The sequence below is a fragment of the Branchiostoma belcheri genome, unplaced genomic scaffold (genome assembly GCF_001625305.1).
Source record: "Branchiostoma belcheri isolate BF01 breed outbred unplaced genomic scaffold, Haploidv18h27 scaffold144, whole genome shotgun sequence".
Classification (NCBI taxonomy): Eukaryota; Metazoa; Chordata; class Leptocardii; order Amphioxiformes; family Branchiostomatidae; genus Branchiostoma; species Branchiostoma belcheri.
In genome coordinates, this window is record NW_017802869.1 from 121,989 (window position 1) to 134,933 (window position 12,945).

General features: G+C 42.6%; 1 protein-coding gene across 1 annotated transcript; it reads left to right on the forward strand.

Annotated features, from left to right (window-relative positions):
- On the forward strand, window positions 1-11,989 carry LOC109464973 (optineurin-like). Its single transcript, XM_019762091.1, has 17 exons — window positions 1-290; window positions 1,762-1,998; window positions 2,347-2,558; window positions 2,919-3,074; window positions 3,301-3,375; window positions 3,643-3,759; window positions 4,233-4,377; window positions 4,946-5,118; window positions 5,792-5,956; window positions 7,165-7,260; window positions 7,506-7,603; window positions 8,028-8,180; window positions 8,917-9,016; window positions 9,347-9,526; window positions 10,174-10,316; window positions 10,888-11,137; window positions 11,871-11,989. Exons 2-17 carry the CDS (start codon window positions 1,767-1,769, stop codon window positions 11,985-11,987), a joined length of 2,412 nt encoding a protein of 803 aa, XP_019617650.1. The 5' UTR covers window positions 1-290; window positions 1,762-1,766; the 3' UTR covers window positions 11,988-11,989.
- The last annotated feature ends 956 nt before the right edge of the window (window positions 11,990-12,945 follow it).

Below are 12,945 nucleotides of genomic sequence, written 5' to 3' on the forward strand. Positions count from 1 at the left end.
ATATAAGACCTGGACTTTTTCTTGCGTATATCCTTGATCTGGTCTCTAAGAACGATGTTGTGATATTGAGGACTCTCGTTGCGATCTACAGAAGTCCAAGACATTGAGTATTTGCCGAACGTTTTCCAGTATTTTCTAGCAGCACAGTTCCAACGAAAAACTTTTACGTCGTACAGTTTCACTGGTTTCACTTCCGGATTCAATTTTTGCCCCCAGAAAAAGATGTTTTCTGACAGCAAGCTTTGATTTCTGGTGAATACAACATCGGAAAACTTTACTGGGCAAACTAGGTAAGTAAAACTATGGTTTCATATTCTTATATTTGCTTAAAACTAGCGATGTTCAACTGGACTTTGAGTCGTGGGGTGGGGGGCATATGGCATGAAACTATGACGCAGATCTTTATGACTATGACTAATTTTTCCATCTAACAATTTCTTCATGATAATTTTTAATATCAGAAAGAATTAGGTTGGTATTCACGTTTAAATCCCATGGCTTTGGATAGTCTATACTTGAATGTAAACTCGCAAATACACTAATTTTAAAGGACATTTGTATCACACTAAAAAACCAAAGGGCATTTCCCACACAAGTCACGCGAGCGAAATCGATTGGGGAATTTTCCTACCCCTTATAATTTTTCAGCGGATACAGAAACACAGAATGGGAAGTGAAAAGAAACATAAAGTATGGTAAAAGTTGTTAGAGAAAATGTGTAGAATTGGTGGATGTACCAAACAACTGAGTATCTAATCAATCATCTTATTATCAGTATTTGAGTATGCAGTACCTGCTTAGAAAAGAACAAGAAAATTTATCGTCTTTTGCTTTCAAGTACCAGACTTATGAACCCCTAGGATTGAGAGAGAACTGCTTCTTTCCTAGAACTATCGCAGAGTGGAACTCGCTGTCACCAAGTACAGGAGGCGCATCATCACTAAAAAGCTTCAAACATGTTTAGGATTTGATCTACATCTACATCTACATGATACGGGACAAAGTGCCTCACGGCACATCGCGTCCCGGGAAGGAGGTGCAGCTGGTGTGGCAGGTGGTGGTGCGCAACAAAAATATACAAACAAATGAAAAATGATATATAAATAATAAATTGCAAAATGAAAGAACCAAACTGTGCAACTATATACAAAAGCCACACCAGAAAACAAAAATGACTCTACAGCTGGGTATTGGCTGGAAGGCCAAGGTGACTGGCCAAACCAGCCTTAAACATATCAAAGGATGTGCAAGATATGAGTGTACCTGGTAGTGTGTTCCACTCGATAACGGTTCGAGGGAAATAACTGGCTCTGTATGCCTCTGTCTTGCATGGGATGGTGATGAAGCGTGAGTGATGTCCTCTTGTAATGTTGATGTTTTACACACACACTGACACATACAGATTTTCTTTTTTTCCCCGTACCATTCCACAGTGGAACTCCTTACCCGGCCCGGTAGTTATGGCTCCCAATGTTGAGTCGTTCCAGGCATGCCCGCCTTAGCCTTGACCTCCTCCCCCCCCCCTAACGGCACCCCTCACGGGGTTATCTGGGGGTAATGAAGATTATGATGATGATGATGTTCAAAGGTTAGGAGTTGTTCGGTGCTGCTGCACCACATGCATATGCCTGCAGTGCTGGGCTATACAGATACATAAGCTTGTGGCTATACAGAAAGTCACAAAAAAACAAAATTCTTCTTGGATTTAGTCTTACTTAGTAAATCTCTGATTTTTTTATTGTCTCCGTACTTCTGTTACAGCCACCATGTCAGGAACTCCGTCCCCCAAAGGCTCCCTCGCCACGTCCCAGCGGTCGGCAGGAAGCGGTCAGTCATCCTCGTCGGACTTCGAGATCCTGTCCCGACCCCCCTCCTACCAGAACGGCACCGAGACCCCCCACGGAGGAGAGGTGGGGGTCCCCTCGGAGTTCTCACTGAATGCTGCAGAGATGCAGTCTTACATGACGGAGCTGCTGAAGGATAACAACAGTCTCAGAGGTGGGTGAATAATTTCATCAGGTTGGCAAGAGACTGTATCAGAAGGTTCATTATACACATCCGACATGTGGGTGATTGCGCTTGAAATGCAGTATGTATATGATGAAGGCGGTTGTCTTAATTGAAAGCTTCGGAAGTCTGCTTTGGACTGCAGACACAAATAGAAGGATTAGTCCTCCAATCACAACACTTGAGAAACTCATCTATTATTATTAGAAACTTGGAAGGACATGAACTTCCCTCAGCAATGAAAGACAGTTCTGGAAACTTGGATAGCTACACCTCTTTATTTATTATTATTTTAAACTAATGATGATGATTATAGATTATGTCACAATGTTCCCCCAGACACAATCAGACAGAACAATGAGGACATGAGGCAGAAGATTAAGGACCTGGAGGTGTGGAAGGACAGACAGAAGCAGAACCAGACGCTGATCGTCGGGAAGTTCACGGAGGCCAGGGAGAAGGTCATGACCTTGAGGAAGGAGAACTCCAGACTGAAGGACGAGGTGGCGAAACTACAGAAGACTGGAGATGGGGAGGTCACACAGGGACAGGTGAGTTTGTAGGGACTGTGGAATTGGATAACTAGTGTGATAACTAGTGTAACTAATATGCAACAGATCTTTCTGGGTAGCTAACATTTTAGGTCAGAAATAAGCATATAATAAGTGTGAAATAATTTAGGTACAGTATCAGTACTTAGGGAATAGCTATTTTGGACCTGCACCTAGTCAGTTTTTCTGGTACAGAACCAGTACACACATACCAGTACACTGCTCCAATATGATAAAATTAATGTAGTACACAATGTAACATGTATGGTAGGGAAGTTCTACTAAAATCTGCAGCAAGTATAAGCAGTTGGTGAGTTGCTTGTTGGTTTACTCTCATGGACATCTTTATTTCCACCCCAGGGAGAAGCCGGCCTGTCAGAAGTAGTTTCCAAGTTGAAAGAAGAGAAGACCCAGCTGGAGACAGACAAGGAGAAGCTGACCAGGACGATACAGATGCTGACTGGGGAGATCGGGAAACTGCAGTTCAAACTGGAGGAGAAGCAAACAGACAAGGAGGTACGGACTAGACTTTGGGAATTTCTGTCTTGTATTCTGGTAGTCTTCATACCAAAAAAAGTTTCATTTCATAGCCTGGGTGCCAGGGCCAGTAAGCTAGCTCCTTATATCTATGGCTAACTTAACTTGATTGGCTAATGTGCTGGCTCTGACAGGCCAGTCATTTCATAATCTTTATTTACAAACAGAGATTTTGAGTTTGAAAATACTGTCCAACCCTATGCAGGTGAAGGTTCAGAGTCCACCGTCCCAGGGGTCAGACCCGAGTGCAGCAGTTACATCATCTGAACAGGACAACCAGGTAAGGCCTGAGGAAAAAGGTTTACACATTAGCAAAAACCTGCTGACACTAGCCTATATTTTGGGTTAGGCTTATCATAATCTTTTTTGTTCAAAGACAAAACAGCATCTGACTGAATGGAACACCAGTATTATTGTACAACCTTCATGCAGACAATGTGTTTTAGAAAAAAGTCACTCTGGAACTGTTCCTACATGTAGAGTCACAAGTAGTTGCCATACAATCCCTGCTGCACGATGTGAAACATTCTATTTTCTGCTCTTCCAGTCGAGACTTGAGGCTGAAGTTGCTCAGCTGAAGTCTGAGATGAAGAATCTGAAGCAGGCGAACGAGAGACTCCAGCTGGAGAAGGCAGACCTGGTGGCCATGAACAATGAGATGCAGGTAATCAATGAATGAATTAGTGGTTTCTGTTAGATATGTGGTTTCCTGCCACACTTGTGCGCATGCGCACTGGTCCCCTGGCCTGAGGGATCACTCTGTAATACGTGTGGAGTCAATACATTTAGTTGTGTGTGCTGTACAGAGGTTTGTCCGTCATCTTATATGTGTGATTCCTGGTAACAGGAATGCAGCCAGTTAACAAATGGTAGCAGAGGGTTTCTAAGTTTTTAAGGCAAAGGAGACATCATTAAATCAGAGGGCTGCTGATGTAGGGAAACTTGAGTAAGACTGTATTCAATGCATAAAACTGAGTGCACCAGGGCTGTAAACTTAGTCCTGGCTTTGTTTTCCTTCAATATCTTTTCCATTTTCCAAGTTAACTATACTTCTTAAGAATTTGAGAACAAATCAAATTTGTGCGGTCTGTAGAGGACCAAAAGTGCTAAGACAATTTTTTCGTTTCCCCCAAATAGGCCAGCCTGGAGCTGTACAAGGCTGGTACGCCCCCCTCCCCCCAAACGACCCCCACAGGTTCCTTTGTGAAGGTCGAGGCAGAGGTGAAACAGCCGCCACAGATGCAGGCAGGAGCAGAGGCAGCAGAAGGTACTTTCATATTAGGTACTGTTCATTTGCTGTTCATTCACATGCACATACACATATCAACCACCTGCATGCGGATCATTTTAACTTCAATGTTGTTCTGTGTTCACTTGGTAGAAGTCAATTCTAAAAACACAAAATAGTGGGTACGTCGGTGAAGGTATAGACATCCAGGTAATAAGATATGCCAAAAAAACTGTGCTACCTGAAACGTCTGACCATTTCCAAAATCATATCCAGTTGCATGCTTGATGTTTTTTTGCACAAAATACATGTAGGGGACTTACATGTACCCTAAAGCTTACCAAATTGCTTCACGTGCACGTTTTGGGGATGGGGATGGCTCTATGTTACGACGCATCTATGTTACGACGCATCTACTATGAGATAAAATAGCTAATAATGATAATTGACTTCTCCAGATGACCGTACAGTGAGTATTGAGGAGAGCCTCTCAGAGACTCTCCATCCAGAGGAACAGAGAGTGAGATATGAGGAAACCATCGCTCAGTTCACGGTCATTTCAATACCAGAGAAATTTAATTATGTTCCTCATTAGTAATCTGTAAATTGTGCTCTTCTCCAGATGACCGCACAGTGAGTATTGAGGAGAGACTGTCAGTCCATCCAGAGGAACAGAGAGTGAGATACGAGGACACCATTGCTCAGTTCACAGCAGTCGCACGGCAGATCTCAGAGGCAGAGCATCACAAGAAGAAGACAGAAACAACCGTTCACGACCTGCTTATCCAACTACAGGTACTACAGATCTGCTTGCTAATTTATGACTGTGTTGCTGACTTTAAAATGCCCTTTTTTGTTTGTTTGTTCTTGTTTTACCTACCAAGGATGCTGCTATATGGTTATTGCAACTGGTGTAACTGATGTGAAGAAAAGTAAGTTTACTTGTAGCACATGTAGTCCAGTCACAGGTTAAGCGATCCTGCCTCTGGACCAAGAGGTTGGGAGTTTGAGTCCCAGCTGTTGCTCACCTGACTGACATGCACGCTACTGGACGGGACGTTAAGCTATATACATGTATATGGTCCACTGTCTGTTGTGCTTGTCAAAATAGTGTAAATACTTTACATAGCATCTGTCTTCTCTGTTACAGCCAGTGGAAGATTAGTTGTTCAGTGAGCTAAAGCTGGATCTAGATCACTTTCCTTTCAGCTTTTAACAATGTTTGCTGTTCATCTGTGTTGGTAGTTCCATGTTTAAAGATAAAACTTTAGATTCAACACAATGAAGTTCTCTCACCTAGAGATTTTGACCTTTGACCCAGTGTTGACGTCACACTTCAAAGAAGCCACGTGACAAGCCTCACTGGGTCAGTCTATTGAGGAAGACCAGAGTGACTGGTCGAATGCTCTAGGTGAGAGAACTTCTGTGTGTTGGATCAAAAGTTTTAACTTTTTAACAATGTTTGCAGGAGGAGAGAACGCGCGGGCTGGACATTGCAGGACAGCTGGAGACAGCCAGGAAGGACAGGGAGGAGCTGGAGGTCAAGGTGCACGACCTTGGGGAACAGCTGAGACAGCACAGCGCTGACAAGGACAGCACGGTTGAGCAGATGAAACAGCAGCACCAGAGTGAGGTCAGTGAACTTCTGTTAGTCCTTATCACACATCTACCTTTTTTCTACTTTTGAGACAGAAGTATTATTTTGTTTTCGGTGGCACTACATTTCAGTTTATGCTAGGTTTGTACGTGTGGATTCCAAAGTGGGTGGTTGGGAGATGGGGTTTCACTTAATTTGGTCTGTTGTGTGTAACTGTACTATATGAACTGTTAGAGCTGTGTACCTAAACAAATTTTAGGTACAGGTACAGGTACAGGTACACAGGTTTAGGTACAGGTCCGGACCTGAACCTGTACCTGAACAATTCGACCAATTTATATGCTCTTCTGAACTCCTTCAATAACAAAAAAAAACATAAATAAACTTGATAGTTAAGGTTTATTCTTTGTTTATGGCGAATGCTCAGATAAAATATAGGCTATATATATGTTTTTGTTTTCATGAACACACTGTCCTTACACAGGGACCCATTGTTAACCAGCTATTTACACATTTGAGGTCACAAATAGGCATAAAATTGGTGTGAAATTGTTTAGGTACAGTACCGGTACTGAGGGATTAGGTATTTTGGACCTGTACCTAATCAATTTTACCGGTACAGTATCGGTACTGCGTACCGGTACACAGCTCTATGAACTGTACATGTTATGTATTTGTACCCCAGGGCCCCACTGTAAATAGTGGTCACACTAATGATGAGCAGGGCTACCCAGGACAAAGATGACAGAAAATTAAGATGGATAAAGAATAAGGTGTGATAACCAGCCCTGAATGCCAGGTGGATAACCAAAGGCTGCTGAAACAGAGATGTCTCCTTTAGATTATTTGGTGCCAGAAGGACTAATAAACTATTTTTGTGACCAGGTGGATAACCTGATGCAGCAGCAGAAGTATTGTTTTGGGTAGCAGTATTTATGCTAGGTTTGTATGTTTGCGATAGATGTGATAACCTGTTTTTACCTTCCCAGGTGGATAACCTGATGCAGCAGCTGGACCAGAAGTATTGTTTTGGGTGTTGCTAATTCATGCTAGGTTTGTATGTTTGGGTTCTGAAATGAGCGGACAGAGATTGAGTTTCAGTTGATTGACAGGGTTTTGTTTTCCCCTGCCCAGGTGGATAACCTGATGCAGCAGCTGGAATGGAAGTATTGTTTTGGGTGGCACTGTATATGCTAGGTTTGTATGTTTGCGATAGTTATGATAACCTGTTTTCCCCTGTCCAGGTGGATAACCTGATGCAGCAGCTGGACAGCATGAAGGTGGCGCTGGAGGCGGCGCGCACACCTGGTCAGCAGGTGCAGGTGGGGGAGGACATCCAGGTGAGGAGCTCAGTTCATGGATTGTCCATTCTGTAGGCCTGCATTGTGTCGTATATATTCTTATTTACAGTACAGTCAAATTTGTATAAGAAGACTACCCTTGGGGACCCGTGGAATGTGGTCTTCTTAGACAGTTATTCATTAAGTTAGATGATTATGTCAATCTGTACCTCTGTTCTCTTGATTTTTGTATCATTGTGTTTTATTTCTGATGTCGGCTAAGCATAAATGTCCATCCTTTCCAGGTGCTGAAGTCGCAGGTGCTGTCTCTGGTGGCCGAGCTGAGGGAGACGGAGCGCAAACTGCACGCAGCGACACAGCACGTGGGCAGCTACAAGGACAGGTGAGAAAAAAAAAGACAGGCACTCTTGAACCAATTTAGCTTAGATAAAGAGCTACTCTTCTACACTATATAAGGACAGGTGAGGTCTAGCCCAACAAACTGCTGCTCTGCAAACCCATTCACGTAAAAACTATATATGGTGACCTGCCCCTCGAACTGTCCTGCACTTTGCCACATAATGTAAAACCAACGCCACAGGGTGTCTGCTACAGCACCAGTTACTGTGGTGACAGCCATCTGGTTCAGGTCATTAACCTTACATGAATTTGTTGGAAATGGATGAAGAAGAGGAAGAAATGGAGCAAAAACAATATCTTTTGAGTATCTAACGTGAAATTATAAATCAAAATGAATCAACCGTTTCTGTCTGCCATTGCCCACTAGGTCGTTGACCCAACCTTTTCTGTCTGTCATTGCCCTGTAGGTCGTTGACCCTTGAGCAGAAGCTGACGATGCTGCAGGATGAGATGGATGACCAGCGTCGCCGTGACGATGCTTTGATTGACGGGCTGAGGATGGAGCTGGGGAACATGGAGGGTGCACTCAACATGGAGCGGCAGGCAGCACACATGGACAAGTAGGGTTTTTTCTTTTCAACTCTTCCCCTTTTCTATGACATGCTATCATTATAAACAACAGTTACAGAGTCAAATACACATGTACTAGAATAAGCTAGTAAAAGTAAAAGCTCTACATAGGCAACATGGAGGGTGCACTCAACATGGAGTGGCAGGCTGCACACATGGACAAGTAAAAACTTCTCCCTTTTTCTATAACATGCTATCATTGTAAACAACAGTTACAGAGTCAAATATACATGTACAAAAATTATAAGGCTAGTAAAAAAGTTCTATGTACTATAAACATGGAGCGGCAGGCCGCACACATGGACAAGTAGGGATTTTTAGATTTCCTCTTCTATGATGAGCCATTGTGAACAATAGTTACAGAGTCAAATACAAAAACAAAATGTAGTATTCCAGTTCAATTACTACTCTGTCACACATTGACAAGTATGTTTTTTATGTTTCCTTTCACAGGTATTTATGAACATTTACCACATTTGTGGTATATAGGATTTATATAACAGGTGACTATCACCTCTTTAAAGATATCAAACCTGAGAGCAGACTGTAAGGTTCGAACCGCTCACTCTGAGAAGGACCCGTGCTTTTTCTAAGTACATGATATACAAAATTGTCTGTTTCCAGGCACATGGCTCCAAAAGGGCACATGCACACGGTACTAGTATTTCCATCTCTGACATTGCCATATGCACAATGTACATGTATGAATCTGTTATGTCTTTCCAGGCGCACGATGGCAGAGCTGAGGAATCGGTACGAGATCCTGTTCCAGGATTATGACGAACTTCTGAAGATCAACACAGAACTGCAGGCCAAGACTACACAGGTCAGGTTCATTTCGTGGAACATTTCATGTAAAATGCCCCTAATCGCATTCAGATACATCCAGGTACAGAAGTATTGCTTAGGGTGGCTGAGTTTTTCTGTCCGAATAGCTTCTGTTGCTTGGTAGGTGCGAGGTGAAGATGACCCAGCACAGTTGGTATGGGAGGTGGTGTAATACCTGAAAAGTACATCATACAATCCCTCCACAGTTCCAATACATTCACAAATAACTCCAAAACCCTTCCCAGAGGTCTGTGAACTTGTCTTCTAGGTCATGAAAACCCAAACTACAGTCCCGTACGTCTAAAATCTCTATCTCTCCACCTGACAGCTGCAGACAGCCCCACCTGGCCAGGTGCGTGAGATGAGAGAACAGGTGGATAACCTGACGGCACAGGTGATATCAGCTGAAGACGCGCTCCGAGACCGGGAGGAGAAACTCAAACGTCTGACGCAGGAGATCGGCCAGATGCGGAAGGACATGGAGGAGGTGCCAGTACTCAAGGCACAGGTGAGTCTTACTTTCACTTGGACAGGTGTGTTAGGGCCTTACTTTTACTTTTACAGGTGAGTTAAGGACTCAGGTTCACTTTCACAGGTGAGTTACATGTATACCTGAGTGTATATCTCAACTGTGTACGGCTGAGTTAAGGCTTCACTTACCCTACATTTTGTACCAGGCCTCAAGGCATGGATGAGTTAGAGTAGCCTCCAATAGGCCTTCCTAAAGAGTTTTACATTGTAATTTTGGGCAAAAATATGGCCAGTAATTGAGCAGGGGAGTGAGCCACCATATGGATAATGAGGCAAGCTAATGAAGTCTAGGGGTAGAATGGGCACCTGACTTCTGTTGGGAAGGTAAAAGGCAGCAGATGGAGAGGGATGGGCTCCACCTTCCAATACTTTGCCCTTGACATGGTGAACTTACAACCCTATGGCCTGAAAAAGGCTATGGGACTGCCTTTACCAAATTTTTACCTTCTCTTTTGTATTTTCTAGGCTGATGTGTTCAGACAGGACTTTGAGGCAGAGAGAGAGGCGAGGCAGAAGGCTCACAAGGACATGCAACTCCCTCTAGCAGCACAACTAGGAACTGCAGCAGGGTTAGGGTTAGAATTACAGTAGATTGATAATTCTGCACTGTTCTGTGTCCACTAGGCTGATGTATTCAGGCAAGATTTTGAAGCTGAGAGAGAGGCGAGACAGAAGGCTCACGGGGACATGCAGACCCTGGAGCAGCAGAACCAGGAACTGCAGCTGGAGAATCAACAGCTCAGGGACGAAATGGAAGTTTACACCAGGTGGGAACAGCTTTTACATTAAACCATTCATACATCAGATTCTGTTAGCTTCGCTTTTACACGTGTCAGTCATCATAGCTGTTACAACTGTACGTCTGTCAGTCAAAACACCTTTGGTCACCTTAAACTAAAGGCTCTGGGAGAGATGGAGGTCTACACAAGTTCAACCACAAGTTCAACATGGCTGTAACAGCTATCAAACATCATAGCATTGGTCTATTATGAAAAAAAGAACAATAGCTTTGACATCTGTCAGACATCAAAGCATCTGTTTCTGGCCAAAGCTTTAACATACATGTATGTCAAGGGGGTCCTGCAAACAATAAATCTGAACTAGAAACTATGTTTGTCTCCACGTTTGTATATGTGGGTTATCTAATACCAGTCACCACTGCCTTGATAACCTGTGTATTGATCTGTTGTCATTGCCAAAAAAGAAAGAAAGAAAGAAAGAAAGGAGAGAATGGCCACTACATGAACTTGCTGGAATGCTCTGAATGCCTCATGTGTCACTCCTATAACTAATCATAGCAGGAAGTTGCAATAAAGTATTATCTTGTTTTTCCTGCAGGAATGCCCTAGGTGAGATGCAGCGTCGCCATGTGGGAGCCCCGCCCAGTCCCCCCGGCAACGCGATGCCACGCCCTAACAACCCACCCCCCATGGAGTACGCCGGGAACTATGGGTACCCGCGGGGCTACCCGTACCCCGGGCCGCACGAGGACTTCTACTACGACGCTCAGGTGGGGAACAACGACCCCCTTCAGCCAGTCAACATGGCACAGCCCAGGGTGCAGAACCTGCAAGTACATGCTCCACAGGTAGGTTTGTTTGTTTGTTTGTTTGTTCAGCCCATCTCATAGCACTGCTTTACAGGCGGGCCCTGGAAATTGTATTACACGTAACATGTACATAACATGTAACAACTATATACAAGACACAGTTAATATACAAAATTTCACGGACTAGCCCATCATTCATATAATATATTCATTGTCCCTATTCTAGATCTAGTCTTAAGGAAAAGGTATTGTATCTTTGCTGGCAGTTTGTTTTGTCATCTGCTCACCTTGTTTTCTTGCGACCAGTAAAGGTTATAATTCATTGGTTTATTGGTTTATTTTGCTAAAATACATCGTAGCCGCAAGGCTAAATTGCGTATTTCTTACAATAGTATCAATACATATATTTTTGCCACGGAGAGAAGGTTTTGCGCTCCAAGGTTGGAGCGCGAAACCTTCTCTACGTGGCAAAACTCCCTCGGCAGCAAATCGTCCCTCACGGCCGCATATTACTCGCGTCGCTCAGAGAAAAAATAACGCCGACGCCCAACAAGACTGTGAAGGAGGCTAACGTATAGCGAAGTTGAACCATGTCTTCATAAGAACACATATTCATTAAAACATCAATCATAGATTGTTCTGTCAGTCATGTAACTCATACCCTGTTATATTGTGTCTGACCCTGACCTCTTTTTTATGAGCTCAATGAACTGCGGCTTGCAGGCCAATTTGAGGCAAACAAATAAACAAACATCTCTCTGTCCATGTTCAGGTTGTCCAGAGACCAGCCTCCCCAGACACAGAAGAGAAAAGCTGTCCCAAGTGTAACAACGTGTTCCCAGACCTGGACACACTACAGATACATGTCATGGAGTGTCTGGATAACTGAGGGAGATGATGAGGTTTAAAATGCAACAAAGTAATTTCCAACACAAAAATTTGGACTTCCCAAATTTTCGACTGTTTACACTTGTTTTCTATATTATTCATCAAATACTTTTTTCAGTGTTTATTTAGGTAGTGTGAAAACCAATGAGCTAAAATCTCCCATTTAAGACTGATTATGATTGTGTATGTATGAGTATATATAATTTACAGACCACGTTATGTGATTGTACTCTACTTTAGTGTTGTGATTTGATTTTATGTGTGAAGTATGTAAATACATGCATTGATCATCGATCTGTGATGATTTGTAGTGATGGTGAATATGTTTAATATATGTAACATATATGTGGATGCAAGGTACTTTCAATGGCTGATCATGATGAAATAAACCAGTCATTTGTTCATTCATAAATGGTCCATTTAGGTGAACATCCTTATTCAATCCAATAGGATGATCTACCTGGTAGCTGAAAGTATTTACTAGTATATGTTTTAATGATTTTGTATTTTGTAGATAATACTTGGATTTACATGATTATTTTTAAATATATTGATGTATAGTTAGCAATTGAGAGATACACAAATGTAAACAGATTAAAGATGAAACCAAAGTCATGTTAGAACACATTGGAAAGAAATGAATGTGTTTATAATATGACAATCATGTTAACACTACCCAGATATGTGTGTGCAGGTTATTTTCGTGATTAAAGCAAGGACTTACATGATTGCTTTAAGAGATGCCTTACTATGGAAACATTTCAGAACTGATATGGTTTGTGTATAAAGGTTCTTTATTCAACAACCAGAGGGTTTTCACATCCGTTGGATGTGAAAACCCTCTGGATTTTGAATAAAGATCTTTCTTACACAGTTTTTGCCAACCTGATGAAACTATTGACACGGTGACATGTACAGTGTACATGTATATGAAACTGAAGGAGTGTAAAATATCATGA

Bases quoted from the DNA above. Each gene is read 5' to 3' on its own strand.
- LOC109464973 (XM_019762091.1), top strand. From the start codon at position 1,767: ATGTCAGGAACTCCGTCCCCCAAAGGCTCCCTCGCCACGTCCCAGCGG. The intron at 2,559-2,918 runs GTGAGTTTGTAG...TTTCCACCCCAG, and splicing joins GGGAGGTCACACAGGGACAG to GGAGAAGCCGGCCTGTCAGA. The intron at 7,604-8,027 runs GTGAGAAAAAAA...ATTGCCCTGTAG, and splicing joins GTGGGCAGCTACAAGGACAG to GTCGTTGACCCTTGAGCAGA.